The sequence below is a fragment of the Panthera tigris genome, chromosome B1 (genome assembly GCF_018350195.1).
Source record: "Panthera tigris isolate Pti1 chromosome B1, P.tigris_Pti1_mat1.1, whole genome shotgun sequence".
Lineage (NCBI taxonomy): Eukaryota > Metazoa > Chordata > Mammalia > Carnivora > Felidae > Panthera > Panthera tigris.
Window position 1 is genome coordinate 42,969,680 of NC_056663.1, and position 21,291 is coordinate 42,990,970.

Here is a 21,291-nt window from a genome sequence, read left to right on the forward strand (position 1 = left end):
CCTAGTTATGTGAGAGTATTTATCATGGATCAGTGCTAGATTTTGTGATAAGTTAGACACAGAATAAAGAAAATTGTACAGATAAATGTACATGAGGGGGCTATGAGAAAGAGAAGATATAGTTAAATCATCTATTCCCCAAACAAGCATAAAACTGGGCAAATTTGTCAAAACAACCATTTCAGGGCTATAAAACTTACCAAAACAAACAAAAAAGTGAGAAGTATTTATGAAAAGCTGCCATAAAATCAAGAGTAGTGGGAACTGTGGTCTTCTTTACTGAATCTGCTCCTATGCCCTCTCAGGTCAGTTGATGCTGTTATTTTACCAGAGTCAGAGCTGGCCATGAAAACTATTAAATTAAATGTCAGCAAAATGGTTCTAGATATGGTGAAGAGGACAAAAAACTTCACCCATTAACACTGAATAAAGTAGCAAATTTGGTAAGGAAAGAATGTAAAACCAGCAGCACTATGAGTCTGAGATTGAAATCCTAGTTGGGGTTAGTGACAGATAAGATAAAAATCAAAGACACAATCCTGGAAGTAATAGCTCCATTAAGGGTAGTGATAAACTATCCTTATATCACATCCCTAGCTGACAGAGAGGCTACATGCATATGCTAGAGAGATCTAAGAATGATTGATAAGAAGTAACAGCAGTGGAAACTAAATTTACCTTGAATCTAAATGTGCTCCCTAATTACAAAGAAAAGCCTAAGGCCACATGACTCTAGTGATAAATTCTATAAAATACATGAAAAATATTACTAATTCTACACAAACATTTACAGAAAGTGAGAAAAATAAAACATTTTCTAACTTATTTTATGGGCAAGTAGTATTCTGACATCAAAGCAAAGAAAAGACACCACAATACGATAAATATGGACACAAAAATTCTTAACAGAATATTAGCAAACCAAATCTAGAATTACATAAAATGATTATACACCATGACTAAGTGGGATTTACCCAGGAATGTATCATTGGGTTAATACCTAAGAGCCAAGTCACAGAATAAAGGGGAAGGGAACACATAATTATTTCAAAAGGCACAGAAATAGCATTTAATAAAATCCAGCACTGATCCATGATAAACATATCTAGTCAAAGTGGGAATAGAAAGGAACTTCCTCAAACAGATAACAGCTGTATGAATAACCAACTAGTAACATCATGGTTAAAGTCCAAAGATTGAATGCTACCACTCTTTAATCAGGAACAAAACAAATACTTCTGCTTTCACCACTATTATGGCAATGGAGCACAGATTTCTCAGATACTATACCAAAACCATAATCTGTAAAAAAATAAATGAATAAATTGGGCTTCATCGAAATTAAAGTCTTCTGGTCTTTGAAAGATGCCATTAAGGAAAGAAAAGGGATAGATTTAGAGAAAATATTTACATTTCATACATCTGATAAAAATTATATTCTGAATATGTAAACTATTTTTCAATTTAATGATAACAAACCACAATTTGAAAATAGGCTACAGATTTGCCAAGACAATTTACCAAAGAAGGTATGAAAAAGGCTAATAATCACATGAAAGACTGATCATTTCATTAATTAGTACTTAAATTCAAAGTGAAACCAGAATGGTTTTGCCTTTTTAGAATGACCAAAAGAAAACAGACAAACAAACAAACAAAACCCTACAAGCATATAAAAAGTTATTACAATATCAAATGTTGGTGAGGTTTTACACTGTTGATGGAAATGTAAAATGATCCACTCACTCCACAAAATACTTGGAAACCTTCTTACGATATTAAACATATATGGAGGAATAGTAAACTTGAATAGACTGATAACCTGCAAAGAAATGGAATCAGTAATCAAAACCCTCCCAAAAAAACAAAAGTTCAAGGCCAAATGGTTTCATAAGCAAATTCTAAAAAAAACATTTAAAGAAGACTTAATGTCTACTCTTCTCAAACTATTCCAGAAAATAGAAAAGGAAGAAAAACTTCCAAATTCATTCTATGAGGTCAGGATTACCCTGATATCAAAACCAGAAAAAGACACCACTAAAACAGAAAATTATAGGCCAATATCCTTGGTCAAAATTGATGCAAAATTCTCATTAAAATACAAACAAACTGAATCCAATAATACATTTTTTAAAAATCAACATTAACAAGTGGGATTTATTCCTGTGTTGCAAAGGTGGCTCAATATTTGCAAATGACCAAAATGAAACACTACGTTAATAAAAGAAAGGATAAGAAGCATCTGATCATTTCAATATATGCAGAAAAAGGATCTGTACAACATCCATTCATGATAAAAACCCTCAACAAAGTAAGGTTAGAGGGAAAATACCTCAACATAATCAAGGCCATTTGTGAAAAACCCAGTTAATATCTTCCCAATGGGGAAAACCTGAGAGTTTTTTTTCCTCTATGGAACAACACAGGGATGTCCACTCACACCATTGTTATTTAGCATAGTACTGGAAGTCTTAGCCACAGCAATCAGACAACAAAAAGAAATAAAAGGGTTCCAAACTGAAAAGGAAGAAGCCAAACTTTCACTATTTGCAGATGACACGATACTCTACATGAAAAACCCAAAAGACTCCATCCATCAAAACTCTGCTAGAACTGATACACAAATTCAGTAAAGTAGCAGGATACAAAACAGAAATCTGTTGCATTTCTACACACCAATGATAAAGCAGCAGAAAGGAAATTAAGGAATCAATCCTATTTACAATTGCACCAAAAACCATAAGATACCTAGGAATAAACCTAACCAAAGAGGGAAATAATCTATGGAATACTTATGAAAGAAATTGTAAAGGACACAAAGAAATGGAAAAAATAATATTTGTTAGAAGAACAAATATTATTAAAATGTCTATACTACCCAAAGCAATCAATACATTTAATACAATCCCTAGCAAATTATCAACATCATTTTTCACAGAGCTAGAACAAACAATCCTAAAATTTGTGTGGACCACAAAAGATGCTGAATAGCCAGAGAAACCTCAAAAAAGAAAAGAAAAGCTGGAGGCATCCAATTCCAAACTTCAAGTTATATTACAAAGCTGTAGTGATCAAGACAGTATGGTACTGGTACAAAAATACACACATAGATCACTTAGATCAATACAGCTAAATAGAACACGCACACACACACACACACACACACAGAAGCAGGAAAGAATATCCCATGGGAAAAAAGACAGTCTCTTCACTTCAACAAATAGTGTTGGGTAAACTGAACAACAATATGCAAAAGAATGAGACTGGACCACATTCTACACCATACATAAAAATAAATTCAAAATGGATGAAAGACCTAAATGTGAGACAAGAAACATCAAAATGCTAGAGAACACAGGCAGTAACCTCTTTGACATTGCCCATGAAGACTTCTTACTAGATATGTCTCCTGAGCCAAGGGAAACAAAAGCAAAAATAAACTATTGGGATTCATGTAGGTGGTTTTTTCTGCAACCTCAGTTCTCTGATGGGTCAAAGAAAAGTCATGGATTTCAGTTTGTTTAGTTGTTTAGTTTGTTGTTGTTACGAAAAGAGAAATGACTTCCAAACTCTTTTTTTTTTCTTTTTTTGGGGGGCATCTGTTTTCATTAGAAAACTCCACTTGGTCAGCATTTCCCTGACCCGGAACAGAGACTGGGCAGCCCCCAAGTGTCCCTAGGCCTTCATGTTGTCTTCTAGCCTCTACTGGGAGGGGAGCGTGGGGGTGGGGGTGAGGGCAGCATCAGGCAGTCTCCTAAGTGCCCCTCCCAGACCCCTCAGAGTTCTCCCTGCTGGCCCCCCCCCAGTTCGGTGGTGGGGACCTGAGGGCCCACAAGGCTGGAAGCTTGTTGCCTAAAGCATTCCTGTTGGTATGGCTTCAGGATGGAAGTGAGGCATGGAGTAGGAACTCTCATGCAAAATTTCCCACAGTTTCATTAAGATAAAAAAGTTACTTAGATTAAAATGAATCAAATCATTTTAAGGATATATTTATGTGCAAATATCACCAAAATCCTGTGGAGTCCATTTTCCTTTGTGGGCATTCAGAATCAATTTTTACTGATGAGACCATCCCCAAGTAACAAGTGACCTGATTTTTGTCTCCATGGATTTACCTTTTCTGGAAAATTTATATAGGGGAAATCATAAGGATTTTTGTCTGGTGTATTTTAATTATTATAATTTTGTAAGGTTCATCCATTTTGTATCATACATCAGTAGTTCATTATGTTTTACCAGAGAGAAAATGTCAGCAGAGATACGGAAATTGTCAGAATAATCTATAAGAATGAAAAGAAGATAATTGCAAAATAAAAAAAAAAAGTAACAGAAATTACGAATGGCCCCCAAGGGCTCATCAATAAAACTCAGTCAAAACAGCAAAATACTCAGTGAAGTCAATGATAGGTCAATAGAAACTTCCTAAATGAAAACTCAATGGTAAAAAATAACAGAAAAAAATCCAAGAACTATGGAACAATATCAAAAACTGTAACGTATTCATAATAAAATTGCAGAAGGAGAAGGAAAATGGAGGGAAAAAAAATTTAAGAAAATAACAGCCAAGCTCTTTCCACAACTACTGACATTAAATCACAAATGCAAGAAACTCAGAGAACACACACAAATATGTTGCATGCACCTAAAGAAACCAAAGTCAATGAGAAAATCTTGCAGGCAACTAGGTTGGGCACATACCTTACTTACAGAAGAACAAAGATAAGAAATACAACATCCCTTTACCGTAAAAACAATGAAAGAAGAAGAGAGTGGAGGGAAGTTTTAAGGGTTGAAAGAAAAAAATCTAACTTGGAATTCTGTGTCCAGTGAATTATTCTTCAAAAGTAAGGAGAAATAAAGACTTTCTGAGACAAACAAAAAGTGATAGTGTTTTTTGCCCCCAGACCTGTTTTGCAAGAAATGTTTAAAAAAAAATTCTTCAGGCATAAGGAAAATGATATGGGTCAGAAAATTGGATCTACCTAAAGAAAAGAAGAGCATCAGAAAATAAATAAATTAAAAAAGCATATTTTAAAACCCAGACATTGTCAGAGTAAATAACAAAAACATTACCGGAAGTTGGTTTAACATCTGAAAGTCGATTGATGTAATATACAATATCAATAGAATAATGGACAGAAAACACAGAATCATATCAATAGATGGATGAGAAGCATTTGAAAAAAGTTCAGCCACCACCCAAGATTTTCTGGATTTTGCAGGCAGGCAGTGGCAGGGGCAGGGGTCGGTGGGAAGGGAGGGTGTTTGTTTTTCAGAGAGAGAGAGAGAGAGAGGGAGTATGAATGGGGGAGAAGGGCAGAGGGGAAAGAGAGAAAATCTTAAGCAGGCTCCATGTTGAGCATGGAGCTGATGCAGGGCTCGACTCCACAACCCTGAGATCATGACCTGAGTTGAAATCAAGTCAGATGCTCAACCAACTAAGCAACCCAGGTGCTAATCCACCATTCAAGATTTAAAACTCTCTAGAAAGTAAGAATACAGGAGCACTTTCCTAGTTTGGTAAAAGGCATCCCCCCCCCCAAAAAAAACCCCATACAGTTAATAATAAACTTAATGCTTAATTTTTCTAATAAATTTGTGAATAAGCAAAAGTCTCTTCTTTCTCCACTTATACTGCAACATTTTCAAGCAAAAGAAACAAATTAAAAAGCATCCTAATTAAAAAAGAATAAACAATTCAAAATAAAATAATCCTGGACATGGAAATGCTAAGAAACTCAGATAAAAAAAAAATGAATTTAGGAAGGTCACACAATATAAAAGATCAATATAAAAATTTTGTTTGCATTTTCAATATTATTATATATCAGCAATGAACAATGTGAACATGAAATTAAGAAAACTATTCTATTCACAAGTTTCAAAAGTAGAATGTTTAAGAATATATTTACCCAAATAAATGCAATATGAACACAAAAAAACTAATAAATCTGGTTGAGAAAAATGAAAGAAAACAAATAAATTGAGAAATCCTATATATTTATCAATTGAAAACTCAATATTTTTAAGATGGCAATTCACCACACACACACACACACACACCCGACACACACTCATGTAAAACTGATGGAAATCTGGGGGGTAAGGTCTATTTACCAGTGTCAATTTCCTGGTTTTGATATTGTACTACAGATAAAATACATTTGATATAAATCATATAAAATGTTACCTCTTGGGGAAACCAACTAAAGGGTACATGGGGCCTTTGTTTTCTCTATATATATTTTTGCTACTTCTTGTGAATCCACAATTAATTCAGAATACAAAGATATAAAGATAAGACTCAATAGTAGGAATACTAACCTATTCCAAATACAATGGAAAAAAAATTAATAAATTCGCCACACAGGAAGAGATACACATTGACAAGAGGACTTGGGAAAATGTTCAAAAGTTAGATAAGTGTAAATGTAAATAAATGTAAATTAAAACAAGTTACAACTAGAGTGGCTAAAATAAAAAAGAATGATAATACCAAGTAGTAACACGTTGTGGAGAAACTAGAACTCTTGAATTCTGTTAATGTAGATGTACATTTACACAGCCACTTTAGAAAACAATCAGCAATTTCTTAAAAAGGTTAATGTGAACTTATTATAGGACTCAGTAATGATACTATGTATGTATCTACCAAACATAAATGAAAAAATATTACACTATAAAGACCTGACCTTAAATGTTTATAGCAGTTTTATTCATAATAGCTAAAATATATACCATATAACTGACCATCAATAAAGAATGAATAAACTAATCATATTAATTAACATATATATAGTAATTTTCAGTGAAAATCAAAATTACTTAGCAATAAAATAAAATCTAATAGAAGATTGATCTATTTGAATCTGAAAACTGTGTCGGAATATTAAGTATAACACAAAATATGCATACTGTAGCATTCCATTTATATGAAATTTTTTAATAGACTACATTTATCTATCATCATTGAGATGAGGTTGTATGGGGTATAGATTAAAGAAAACATTTTTGCATGATAGAAATATTAATGAAATTTTGCATTTAAAGTACATTCAATTATTATAATCCACATACATTTAAAAATCAAATAAAACCAAGCAAAGTGAAGATTAAAAAAATAATCAAAAGGAATTTATATATACTCTATCTTTAGTATGCTATATTTACACATGGACTTCAGGCAAAATTTTACAAAGGTAAAACCGTAGTATTTCAAGTGTTTAACTTTATAAGGGTAAACAGTAATGTTTTCAAGTGTTTAACATGAAATTTAAATTCTATAAAAAGTCACATGAGGTAGAAAGGGAAAGTATTATTAATCTCATTTCACATACATTTAACTACTGTTTAAAAGGGTAGTTTTCTCTTGCACATGGATAATGCATTGTAGCAAAGAGCCTAGAACTACATACTTTTAGATACGAAACTAAAAATGAGAACAAAAAACTCTTTTTAAACACATGTATCAGTTTATCTACACTCCCAAAAATTTACTAAGCATGAATATAATGCCTATTTACCTTTGAGTTATTTTAAAACTAAGATTTGGGGTGTCTGGGTGGCTGTAGTAAAGTGTCTTACTCTTGATTTTGACTCAGGTCATATCTCATGGTTCGTGAATTCGAGCCCCAGGATCGGCTCCATGGTAGCAGTGCAGAGCTTAGTTGGGATTTTCTCTCACGTGCTCTCTCTACCTTTCCCCTGCTCAGGCTCTCTCTCTCTTTCTCAAAATAAATAAACTTTAAAAAAAGATTTCAAAGTGCCATATGGCCTTTTCAATTGTGCAGAAAAAGGATTTGACAAAGTACAACATCCATTCATGATAAAATCCCTCAGTAAAGTAGCTTTAGAGGGAGTATACCTCAACATAATCAAAACCATATACATCTTCAATGGGGAAAACCTGAGAGCTTTTCCTCTATGGTCAGGGACAAGACAGAGATGCCAGCTTTCACCATTGTTATTTAACATAGTGTCAAGACACCTAGCCTCAGCAATCAGACAACAAAAAGACATGAAAGGCATCCAAGTCAGCAAGGAAGAAGTCAAACTTCCACTGTTTGCAGGTGACATGATACTCAGAAAACCCAAAAGACTCCACCAAAAAATTACAGGAAAATCAATGTACAGAAATCGGTTGCATTCCTATACAGCAGAAAGAGAAATCAAGGAATCAATCCAATTTACAATTGCACAAAAACCATAAGATCACTAGTAATAAACCTAACCAAAGAGGTAAAAGATCTGTCCTCTGAAAACTATTGAATACTTATGAAATAAATTGAACATGATACAAAGAAATGGAAAACATTCCATGCTCCTGGGATTAGAAGAATAAATATTGTTAAAATGTCTATACTATCCAAAGTAATCTACATATTTAATGCAATCCCTAGCAAAGTGTCAACATCATTTTTCACAGCCCTAGAAAAAACAATCCTAAAGTTTGTAGGGAACCACAAAAGACCCTGAGTAGCCAGAGCAATCTTGAAAAAGAGAAGAAAATCTGGGAGCATCACAATTCCAGACTTCCAGTTACATTACAAAGCTGTAGTGATCAAGACAGCATGGTACCGGCACACACACACAAAACACACACACACACACACACACACACACACACACAGATCAATAGAACTGAACAGAGGGGCACCTGCATAGCTTAGTCATTTGAACATCTGAATTTTGATTTTGGCTCAGGTCATGTTCTCATGGTTTGTGAGATTGAGCCCCATGTCAGGCTCTGTGCTGTTAGTGCAGTTAAAAAATGGCAGAAGACATGAATAAACATTTTTCCAAGGAAGACATACAGATGGCCAATAGACACATGAAAAAATGCTCAACATCAGTCATCATCAAGGACATCAAAACTACAATGGATATCACCTCACACCTGTCAGAATGGCTCAGATCAACAACACAAGAAACAACAGGTGTTGGCAAGGATGTGGAAAAAAGGGGATCCATTTGCACTGCTGGTTGGTACGCAAACTGGTGCAGCCACTCTGGAGAACAGTATGGACGTTCCTCAAAAAGTTAAAAATAGAACTACCCTATGATATAACAATCACACTACTAGGTATTTACCCAAAGAATACAGAAATACTGATTCAAAGGGATACATACACCTCAATGTTGACAGCAGCATTATCCACAGTAGCCAAATTATGGAAACAGCCCAAGTGTCCATCGATTGATGAATGGATAAGGAATATGTGGACATCAAAACGCAATGGAATACTATTCAGCCATAAAAAGAATGAAATCTTGCCATTTTTAATGACATGGATGGAGCTAGAGATTATTATGCTAAGTGAAATCAGTTAGTCAGAGAAAGGCAAATACCACATGATTTCATTCGTATGTGCAAACTAGGAAACAAAAAAATATATATAGGGCAAAAAAAGAGAGAGGAAAACTAAGAAACAAACTCTTAACTATAGAGAACAAACTGATGGTTACCAGAATGGAGGTGGATGGGGGATGGGTTAAATAGGTGATGGGGATTTTGGAGTACACTTGTGTTGAGCACCGAGTGTTGTATGTAAGTACTGAATCACCTGAAACTAATATTATAATGTATGTTAACTAACTTGAATTTAAATGAAAACATTTTAAAACTTAAGAATTCAAAAGCTAAAGTTAGATTAATTAACAAAAGTAGGGCGCCTGGGTGGCTCAGTCAGGTGAGCGTCAGACTTCAACTCAAGAGGTGATCTCCCAGGTCATCTTGAGTTCAAGCCACACATCAGGCTCTCTGCTGTCAGTACAGAGCCCACCTGGGACCCTCTGTCCTCGTCTCTGCCCCTCCCCCACTTGCATGCATGCTCTCTCTCTGTTTCTCTCTCTCTCTCAAAAATAAGTAAACATTTTTTAAAAATAACAAAAGTAAATGAATTATATACTGTAGAGTTATCACTACGTTATTTAAGGTATATGCAGCATTTTAACAAAACGGATATCCTGAAAATTATGTCTGTTGTATCAATGTGAGCATATTACAAATATTAGCAAATATTATGCCATAAAATTTTTATTTGGCTTATGAGTCTTTTGGGGGGTCTAAATGCTACCACACAGCCACTGATACATCAGAGAATTCAACAAATTATCTTGCAGCAAAAGTGACAGGGGAGACTAACATGAGCCCAACTATATACCACATTCTCTAAATAAGTTCCTAATCGGTAAAATCTTAGCAATGACAAAAATATAGGTAACTTGGAGCAATTTTCTATGGCCTGACTTTGTCTGCCTTTGGGCAAAAAAGGGAAATGAAAAAGCGAAAAGCATCCTCTGACATTCAGGTGAAGATATTAACAGAAAAGTATTAGAGTTAATGCAAACTGACTTGTACTTACAGCTAGATCTTCTGCTTAACTGTTGAATATAAGCAATTTTAGGAATATCAACTTTAAGCCAAGTCACTCTGTGGTCATGATGCATCAAGAAAAGACAGACCTGCTCCATAAATTATGAATGAACATAGAGAGACAAAACATAAACATTTTCCAAACAACAAAATTATCAAACATCCGTCTCATCCAGCTAATATGAGTGGCTGTTGCTTCATTATCAGTTACAGCTTAACTTCTCTCCAATCTTTCTTCTTCATATGTAAGATTTATTGAGATACTCAATCATACCTTTACTTTCTGAAAGCATCAAATTCAGAAGAAAGATCCACTTCCTCAAACCCAATTGAAAATCACTTAAAACAAACCCAAATTCTATAAAAACTCTCTCAAACTCTGGAACCAAGATGCCCCACCGTTTCTCGTAGTGGATAGTTTCACTGATTGCTGCATGTAATAAACTAAGGATTCCAGTAAGGGTGGAATTCTAATTGAAACACACACACACACACACACACACACACACACACAGGGAGAGAGGAAGAGAGAGAGAAAGGGAGAAAGAGAGGGAGAGAGAGAGAGAGAGAGAAAGGCCCTGTAATGTAACCAGAAAGGGAACAATTGTATGATAATTGAGCTTTAACAATGGGAACTATATCAAGAGATATTGTGAATTGGGATATATCCAACATCTCTTAGCTTAAATAATCAGATGGCAGAACTAAAAATGGGCCTCATGTCAATTAGGTGCCCAGAAATTAAAAGGAGCTCAGCACTGAAGTGTGCATAAACTTCACCATAAATCTTGTCTGACCACTGAACTCAGCATGTACAGTGAAGACTCCAGGGAGTTCATAAAAAGCATCTTAAGAGGCATAAAGAAATAAACAGTATTTCAACTGCAACTCACAGAAGGGTATTGTTTATAGTGTGAGTTCAGCTATGTTAAATCCCTTCCACAACAAAACTCTATTGCTTTCAGGAAGCATAAATGAATGAAAAATTTCCATTATGTATTATTCATAGTATCCAATATAAAGTAAAAAAAAATGTATACGTGCCAAAAGAAATAAGACATAGCCAAGGAGCAAATAAATGCCTAGATACCAATATCAATATGATTCAAATATCATAATTAACAGAGAAGCACTGTATAGCAGCTAATATAAAAATGATCAATGATTAAAGGAAAATACAATCATAATCACTAGAAGGTTTTCTTTAGTCAGTAAATGCAATTTTTATACATGATTTTTAATGAATAACTTCTGCATATTTGAGTTTGAACATATGAGAAATGTACTAAAATGTACTTTATGGTGTATAATCAGAAATAATCACTGTAAGTTCATGTTTTAAATGCAGAGATATAAAGGAGCAAATAAATAATTGTATGATACATGTATGTGCATATATTACATGTATGTTCTAGGTCTGTTGACTGAGAAGGTGCAGAGGTAATAAAAAATAGTGGAAATAAGCACATCTGTTGCCCAGATATTTATTTTTTTAATATTATTCTCTACTAAAAGGAATATAGGCTACTTGGATAAATAGCTAAATACAGATTAGGGGCAGGAAAAGCATAACAGGAGCCTAGAATATTTTGTGCTAGAAAAATGTGAAAGTTCTTTTTTTTTTTTTGAGTTTATTTATTATTGACTTTGAGAGAGACAGAAACAGCATGAGTGGAGGAGGGGCAGAGAGAGGGAGACAGAGAATCCCAAGCAGGCAGCATTATCAGCACAGAGCAGATGTGGGGCTCGAACTCAGGAAATCATAAGATCATGACCTGTACTGAAACCAAGAGTCAGACGCTTAACCAACTGAGCCACACCCCCAAAATCTGGAAGTTCTTAGAGTCCTATCAAACACTGTGGCCAATTAAAAGAGACTCTCAGTGGCCAAAACTGAGACAATTTGAAAAAGAACCACAATAAATAATAACAGTAAAGTATTCTATACTATTGAATAAAATAACAATTGCTGAGTCTGAACCAATATAAATAAACACATAGATAAACAAATAAATAAATATAGAGAAGGGAATACTTCTCCCTACTGTACATTTCTAGCTTACAGGCAGAGTAAATAATGGAATTAGAAATCATCAATGAATTTTAAGCCTAGTGAAGTAAAGTTTGAAGAGGAACAGAATATGTCCATGTTCTCAATATAATTTAACCTAAAATAGACAAGACTGAGAAAAAATTCCGTGTACTTTTAAAAAATTATACTAGGGCATACATATCACTTCAGTAATAAGCATGCCAAAACGTATAGCATGAATCTATGAAAAATATCCACCAAAGCCAAATTGAAGGACATCTTTAAAACAATTACTCTGTAGCATTAAAAAAAAACTACAGAAAAGAAAAAAATTAAAACAAAGAAAATATCTAGATTAAAGATTAAAAATACATTATGACTAAATACAAACAAATATATGACTCTGGATTTGTTCCTGAAAAAGACAAAATAGACATAAATACTTCCCTAAGACAATTAAAGAAGGTTTTTTTTTTAAGTTTATTTAGTTATTTTGAGAGAGACAGAGACAGAGTGAGTGGGGGAGGGGGGAGGGAGAGAGAGATGATCCTAAACTGACTCTGCACTGTCAGCACAGAGCCTGATGCTGGCTGGGGCTTGAACTCACAGACTGTGAGTTCATGACCTGAGCCAAAGTCAAGAGTCAGACGTTTAACTGGCTGAGCCACCTAAGGGCCCCAGAAGTTCTAATGTGAAACATGGCTTTATAGCTACACTATAGCTATGTAAGAAAATATCTTTGTTCCCAGGAAACACACATGATTTTTTTTATGGGTAAAGAAGCATAGTTTTCGATATTCTTTCAAATGGTTTAGGAAAATCATTTTGAAGAGAGGAGAGAAGAGAGTTGAAAAAATAGAAGGATAAAGCAAATGGGCAAAAGTAAATAATTGGTAAACCTGGGTGAAGGTATATGGGGAGGCTCTGTATGATTCATGCAAACTAGAAATGTTTTACAGAATTTTTACTTTTACTATCAAACCAAATTTGAAATCATATCAAAATAAAATATTATAAGAGCAGTAACATTCTGGTTCTAATATATATAGTAATGGTAACCCAATGGTGTTGGTGGAATTACTATTCATATTTGGCATATCAGAAACATGAAGCACATATCCAAGTTCACACAAGAAGGTAAGCCAGTTCTATTAGGATTTGACACCAAGGTGCATGGCTGTAGAGCACATGGTCTTAAACACAGTCCTTTACTTACCGGATAGTAAAAATTCATACATTTTCTTTTCATCACTGTAAGAATGCTCATACTTTGTAAAGTTAAAATGACAACGTGCAAAATAGAAATGACCAGTCCTTCTAACTAACGTTATCAATGTATCTATATATGTAAAGTAAACACTCTGCGGGACAATAAAAGGGATAATGGGATGTATGAGAAAAAGTAGTGCAGATATTCTGTATTAAAGACATTTATAACTGACTGAATATAGTCTAACTTCATGGGCAGGTAATATTTTGATTACTCATAAGCTTAATTATCTAGTTGTATTTTCTAATTTAAGGCAATAAATAGAGTTTCTCAGACAGATTTCTTAAAGCATACTTAGTTTTACACTGTATGTATCCTGAAGGACCTGAACCGCAGTTCCCAGATTGATCGGTCTTAGAATTAAGGTGAGCATAACACTCTTCAGGACCAAAATCTGCACCTGGAAAAAAATGTGTGTTTAGTCATATTGAGCTTATGTTAATTTAAAATAATTTATGAGTATATTTAAAATTCTGATATGGTTTAAAATATACAAAATACACTCATAACACATATTGAAAAAAAAACTAGATTTAAGATCACACAAAATAATTTCAATGAAATATTTAAAAATTGAAAGCACTTTTGCCAAAAAGATATCTTAAAATTAACCATGGTGTGCAGTTTATCTTCTAATTTTTAATAAGTCTAGATATCTATAAATGTATAAGAAACTTTAAAAGTTGACTTATTGGTCAATAACCTAACTTATATAAATATCATTTCAAGGCAAACCACTAACTAATATTTTATTTTTTCATATTTTTCTTAGAAAAATATTTTCTAATTTTTCTTAGAAAACTATTTTCATATTTTTCTTAGAAAAAAATCCTGGAGTCTCAGTTTTTACATTTACTATCCAATCCATGCACACAATATGTTCAATTCTCATAAAATCCAACCAATGGATCTTATTTATTATAGCATCCATTAGTTCTATTGTAGCTGAAGGATGAAATCAAAAATCTTTGATAGGAAGATTTAACCACTGCATTATGGTGCTGAAGAAAAATGGCACACCAAAAGAGGATCCACAGGTACAAATCTGGATCTCAGCTGAAACTCCCACAGGCTCTAGTAAACTGGAAATAAGCAGTTTATTTTATCCCAGAGGTCATTTTAAACCTGGTTATGGGTGAGAAGTCAAAATTATTGCTTAGCTAGGGAAGCAGGCCATTTGGTGGACATAAAAATAGGCCAAGGTTGAAGGATCTTCATAGTTATAGTGACAAAATTAGAGACTCAAGAGGTCTCAACATATACTTTATTCCCTGCCTCAAGGATCCTTCCTGCTTCTAAATGTGTGAAGAGCAGGAGATTAAAATATAAGAAGACTTCCATAAAGCAGTGTGGATTTTTCTGCAGTTTCTGTGTTGTGGTTACATAGTTGCTAAGGTAAGGAGTCTCAGTAAATATACCAATTCTCAGTTGAAAACCCTAAAGAGTTATGGCCATAAAAACAACAGTAAACTAGATAGACTGAACGTTATTTAATCTCTAACCAAAACTTAATACATATCACTTTCTGATTTAATTAAAATGATTAGTTCCAGGGGCGCCTGGGTGGCACAGTCGGTTAAGCGTCCGACTTCAGCCAGGTCACGATCTCGCGGTCCGTGAGTTCGAGCCCCGCGTCAGGCTCTGGGCTGATGGCTCAGAGCCTGGAGCCTGTTTCCGATTCTGTGTCTCCCTCTCTCTCTGCCCCTCCCCCGTTCATGCTCTGTCTCTCTCTGTCCCAAAAATAAAAATAAAAAAAAAAAAAAAAAAAAAAATGATTAGTTCCTCATTTCATACACTTAACAGAAGAAAAAGATGGATAATAGTAGTATCTGTGTAAAAAAATAAGCATTTTAGACTGAAAGCAGGGCTTCAAAAGGCAAAAATTAAAGACAAAGAAAAAATTTAACTAGAAATGTGTCTTTTCATTCAAGAAAAAATATAAAAATATCTACCTATATTAAAATAGTTAAGAGAACATGATACATTGTATAAATTACAAAGATATAAGCATGCAAGAAGAAAAATACCAAAAAGAAATTGAAATAATTATGGAGAGGTTATTGAATATAATTTGAAATTTTAAGAAAATCCGTATGATAATACAGGATTTACACCAGTGTTCCTAAAAACTCACAGAACACTAAGAAGAATTAAACACACACATACACAAATACACCCAAACATATGACATGAAGACTGCTAAAAAACAAAGAAGATCTTGATGGCTTAAAGAGAAAAGAGACACAATTTGACAGATTTTCTTTAGAAAATATGGAAACAATATGACAATAAAGTAACATCTTTAAAATGTGAATAGGGATAGAGTTTCCATTTCAGGATGGCAACATAAGAAGATTCTGAAGTCACTTCCTCCCATAGACATACCAAATCTGCAGCTAGATATGGAAAAATTTCATCTCAAAAAACTAAAAACTAACTAAGCAACTCTTACACATTGGACAAAGGAGAAAACTCTCATAGAATCCAGTAGGAGAGGCAGAGAGAGACACCACACCAGACATGGAAATCCACAATCATGAAGGAATACAAAACCCAGAACAATAATACTGAGAGTTGGAATGGTTATAGAAACATCACACACACACACACACACACACACACAAAGTATAAGAAAAAAAACTGTTACTAAAGACAACCAAAGAATTTTTACAATAAGATTGTCAACGCATGAAGAAATATTACAGAAAATATTACAAACATATCCCCTAGGAACAAAGCACCAAAATCTATTAAATAAAAACTGGCAGACTTGAAGGAAGAAGTAGGTAAAAATAATAGCTGACATTCTGTCAACTGTCAATAATGGACAGAAGAAATAGAAGATCAAGAAGGAAATACAAAATTAGAACAACACTACAAATGAACTAGCCACAACATATCTATAGAACACTCTATCCAACAAGAGCAGGATACATATTCTTCTCCATGCATTTGGAAATTCTCCAAAATGGTCATATGTGAGGCCAAAACAGTCTAAATAATTTGAGAAGAAATGAAATCATATGAATTATGTTCTCTGAATACTCAATTATGTTTTCTGAATACAATGGAATTAAATTAAAAATCAATAATAAAAGTACATTAGGGAATGTACAAACATGGTAATTAAAAACCACACTCCTAAATAACCAAAGCATCAAAGAAAAAAAAAATCTCATGGGAAATTAGAAAATACTTAACATGAATAGGAATAAAAACATGACATACAGAAATTTATGAAAAACATTGAAATCACTATTTGGAAATTGATATCTGTAAATGCTTAAAATAGGAAAGAAATATTTCAAATTAATAACCTAGAATTTTATCTTAAGATATTGAAAAAAAGTATTCTAAATATAAAAGGAACAGAAGGAAAGAACTAATAGGAATTAGAGAAGAAAATGATAAAATAAAAAAGACACAAGTGACAGAGAAAATCAACAAAACCAAAATTTGGTTCTTTGAAAAGATCAACAAAGCTGGCAAATTTGAATTATTAATCAGGAAATTTCCCACAATGAAAAGGCTGAGTGTGGATGACTTCACCGGTAAATTCTCCAAAATTTTCAGACAATATAATACATTGCAGATTGTTCCCAAAACTATGAGTAAGGAATGCTTTTTGTGTCATTCAATGTGACTTGATTATTAAAACAACACAAGACAGTTCAAAAAGAAAAAATGTTAGAACAATATCTCTCACAAATATAGACATAAAAATTTCAAGAAATCTACAGAATTAGGAAACAAAACAAATGAACATGAGGGAAATAAAAGAGAGAGGAAAGCCAAGAACAAACTGAACTGTAGAGAACAAACTGATGGTTACCTGAGGGGAGGTAGGTGGGGGGGGGGGGTTAAATAGGTGATGGGGATTAAGGAGTGCAATTGTGATGAGCACTCATTGTTGTATGGAAGTGTTGAGTCACCATATTTTACACCTGAAACTAATATTACACTGTATATTAACTAACTGGAATTTAAACACAAACTTTTAAAAAAATCTACAGTGATGAATAATAAAATGCCAGTAAACTGAAATCTAGAGCATATTAAAGCATTATTAGCAAAACCATTAGCATATTCTATTACCAAGTAAGATTTGTTCCTGGAATACAAGGATGATGTTATATACCAAAATAGCAGAATAAAGGGGAAAAAACACATGATCATGTCAATTGATACACAAGAAGCAAAACTTGATGCATTTTAATGATAAAAACACTTAACTAACTAGAAGTAGAAAGAAAGTCCTTCAATATAGTAGAAGCCACCTATAAAAAACACAGTTAATATAATACTCAGTGGTGAAAAATTGAAAGCTTTTCTTCTAATGACAAGGAGCAACACAAGGATGCCAGATTTTAGTAGAAGTCCTAGTCTAAAGCAAGAGGCAAGTAAAAGAAATGATAGGAACTTAAATTGGAACAGAAAAAGTTAAATTATCTCTGCTCATAGTTGCCATGATTGTATACATAAAGAAAATTCTAAGGATTTTACACACACACACACACACACACACACACATTCACACAACTAATAAATAAATTCAGCAAAGTTTAAGGATACAAAAATTAAGGCATCAATTGCATTTCTATAATTAGCAATGAAAATTCCCAAAAGAAACCTAAGTAAACAATTTTATTAATCAGTGCATCAAAAAGAAAAAATACTTACAAGTAAAATTAACCAAAGTGAAGTAAAATTTATACAATGAAATCCACAATGTGCTGCTGAAGAAAATTAAAGAAAGCACAAAAATGGAAAGCTATCCTATATTTATGACTTGGAGGAAAAATATTAAGACGGCAATATCATCCAAAGTGAGCTACAGCTTCAATGCAAACCTATTAAAACTCCAACAATGTATCTCTGCGGAAATAGAAAAACCCATCTTAAAATTCGTATGGAGTTTCAAGGTCCTGAAATTGTCAAAATAATCTTAAAAATGGAGAAAAAACTTGGAGGTCTCATACTTCCTGATTTCAAAACTTACCACAAAAGCTACAGTATTCAAAACCATGTACACTGGTATACTAACATACGGATATATACACCAACAGACTAAAATAGCCACCCTAGAAGCAAATCCTTCCATATATGTCTAATGATTTTTATAAGTGTGCCAAAACCATTCAATAGGAAAGGACAGTCTTTTCGACAATTGGTGTTAAGAAAACTGATTATACACATGCAAAAGAATGAACTTGAACCCTTACCTTACAGGATATTCTAAAATTAACATGAAATGGATTAGACACATAAATATAAGAGCTACAAACATAAAACGTTTTCTTAGATATGCTGAGGATTAAGGAGTGCACTTGTTTTGATGAGCACTGGGTATTGTATGTGTGTGTTGAATCACTAAATTGTACACCTGAAACTAGTATTACACTGTATATTAACAACTGGAATTTAAATAAAAACTTTAATTTTTTTATTTGTGTATAGTTGCACACAATGTTACATTGCTTTTAGGTGTACAACATAGCAATTCAATTTCTCTACACATTATGCGAAAAACTATAAAACTCTTAGAAGAAAATAGAGAGGAAAAGTTTTTTGACATTGGATTTAGCAATTATTTCTTGGATATAATGCCAAAAGCATTGGCAACAAAAGAAAATATAGATAAAAGTGTTAAAAACAGTTACACATGAAAATCAACAGTGAAATCAACTTTGATAGATATGGATTTTCAGTTTGGAAAAGTGAAAAACGTTCTGGGGATGGATGATGGTGATATTTGCAAAGTAATGTGAATTGTAAAATGACAGTGAATTGTAAAACAGTAAAAATGGTAAGTTTTATGTCATGTATATTTTTTCACAATAAAAATAAGAAAAAAATCTCAAGCATATACCAAGAATCCATAACTATCAATATAAAAATGATAACACAACTTGACCAAGTGGTATCTCTTCCAGAAATACAAGGCTAGACATTAGTGTAATGCACCATATCAATAAACTAAAAGACCAAAAAAAATCACTTAATAGACACAGAAAAAGGACTGGAAAACCTAGCATTTTACTCTTGATTTAAGGAAAAAAAAAACCCAGCAACCTTAACAAACAGGGAAACTGAAATGGAACTTCCTTAACCTAATAAAGAGGATTATGAAAAAACCATGGTTAATATCATCCATACTAATGAAAAACTCAAAGTTCAACCCCTAAGATAAGGAACAAATCATAATATATGCCCTGAGTACTTCTACTCAATATTATATTGGAAATACTAGTCAGGAAAAAAAGCCAAGAAGAAAAAATAAAAGGCATATAGATTGTAAACTAAGAAATTAAAATATATCCATTTTCCTAAGACATTTTATGATATATAGAAATCCTAGCTATCTATTAAAAATAATTATGGGAACTAATAAAGAATTTTAGCAATTTTGCAGGATAAAGGTTCAATATTCAAAGTCAATTTATATCTCCACACTAGTAATGAATAATGAAATTTTTAAAAAATCCTATACATAATAGCATCAAAAAGAATAAAATATCAAGAAATATATTTAACAAAATAAGTGTAGAGCTTGTATACTGATAATTACAAAACTATAAAACATTTAATTAAAATTAGCTGAATACAATAAAAATAATTGGAAAGACATCCCATGTTCATGGATTCTAAGCTATAACATAGTTAATATAACATTACACCTCAAATTGATGTGTAATTCAGCACAATTACTATCAAAATTCCAGCTGACTTTTTTTCAGAAATTGTCAAGTTGATTCTGAAATTTAAGAAATGCAAGAGTCCCAGGATATCCAAAATAATCTTAAAAAGATAGAAAAAGTTGGATTACTCACATTTGATTTGTAAACTACAGGGCTACAGTAATCAAGACAGTGTGCTACTGACATAAGAATATAGATGTATAGATCAATGGAGTAGAATTAACAGTCTAGAAATAAATTGTTTTCCAATCAAGTGATTTTTTTAGCAAAGATGTCAAGTTACTTAAATGGGTGAATAATCATCTTTTCAACAGTGATGCTGAGATAACTGGGTATCCACATGCTAAAAGAATTAAGTTGAACCATTTTTCACACCATATACAAAATTAACTGAAAATGGATTATAGACCCAAATTTAAGAGGAAAAGGTATAAAACTCCCAGGAAAAACAAATCAGGACCTTGAATTAAGCAATGCTTTGTTAGATATAACACCAAAATCACAAGCACATACAAAAAAAATAAATAAATTGAACCTAATCAAAATTAAAACTTTGCATTTCAGAGGAGGCCATCAGAAAAGTGATGACATAATTTAGACAACAAAAGAAAATGAATTTAACATGAATTTAACAATTAAAAAATAGATGAATGATATAAATAGATATCTTTCCAAACAAACATACAAATGGTCAATAAGAACATTGAAAAGATATTCATCATTAGTCTTTAGGTAAATGCAAATCAAAACCACAAGATACCACTTCATACTCATTGGATCATCCACAGAATAACTCAATATTACATGGATATCAATTCAACTAAAATTAATGCATGATTTAATTTATTAATCTGGTTCTTAAGTTCATATGGAAGAAAGCCAAGCCAACACATATGAAGAAGATACAAAAGGAAGA

General features: G+C 32.9%; 1 protein-coding gene across 6 annotated transcripts in view; it reads right to left on the reverse strand.

Moving 5' to 3' along the window:
* The window catches only part of ADAM2 (ADAM metallopeptidase domain 2), a 134,459-nt gene that overhangs the window by 21,858 nt on the left and 91,310 nt on the right, over positions 1–21,291 (reverse strand). For all 6 annotated transcript variants that reach the window (XR_006216641.1, XM_042983401.1, XM_007097058.2 and 3 more), the window contains one exon: positions 13,972–14,077. Coding sequence is in view for 5 of the 6 variants with exons in the window: in XM_042983401.1 (XP_042839335.1) it covers positions 13,972–14,077 (106 nt within the window). In the remaining variant the exon portion in view is untranslated. The remainder of the gene's footprint in view (positions 1–13,971; positions 14,078–21,291) is intronic.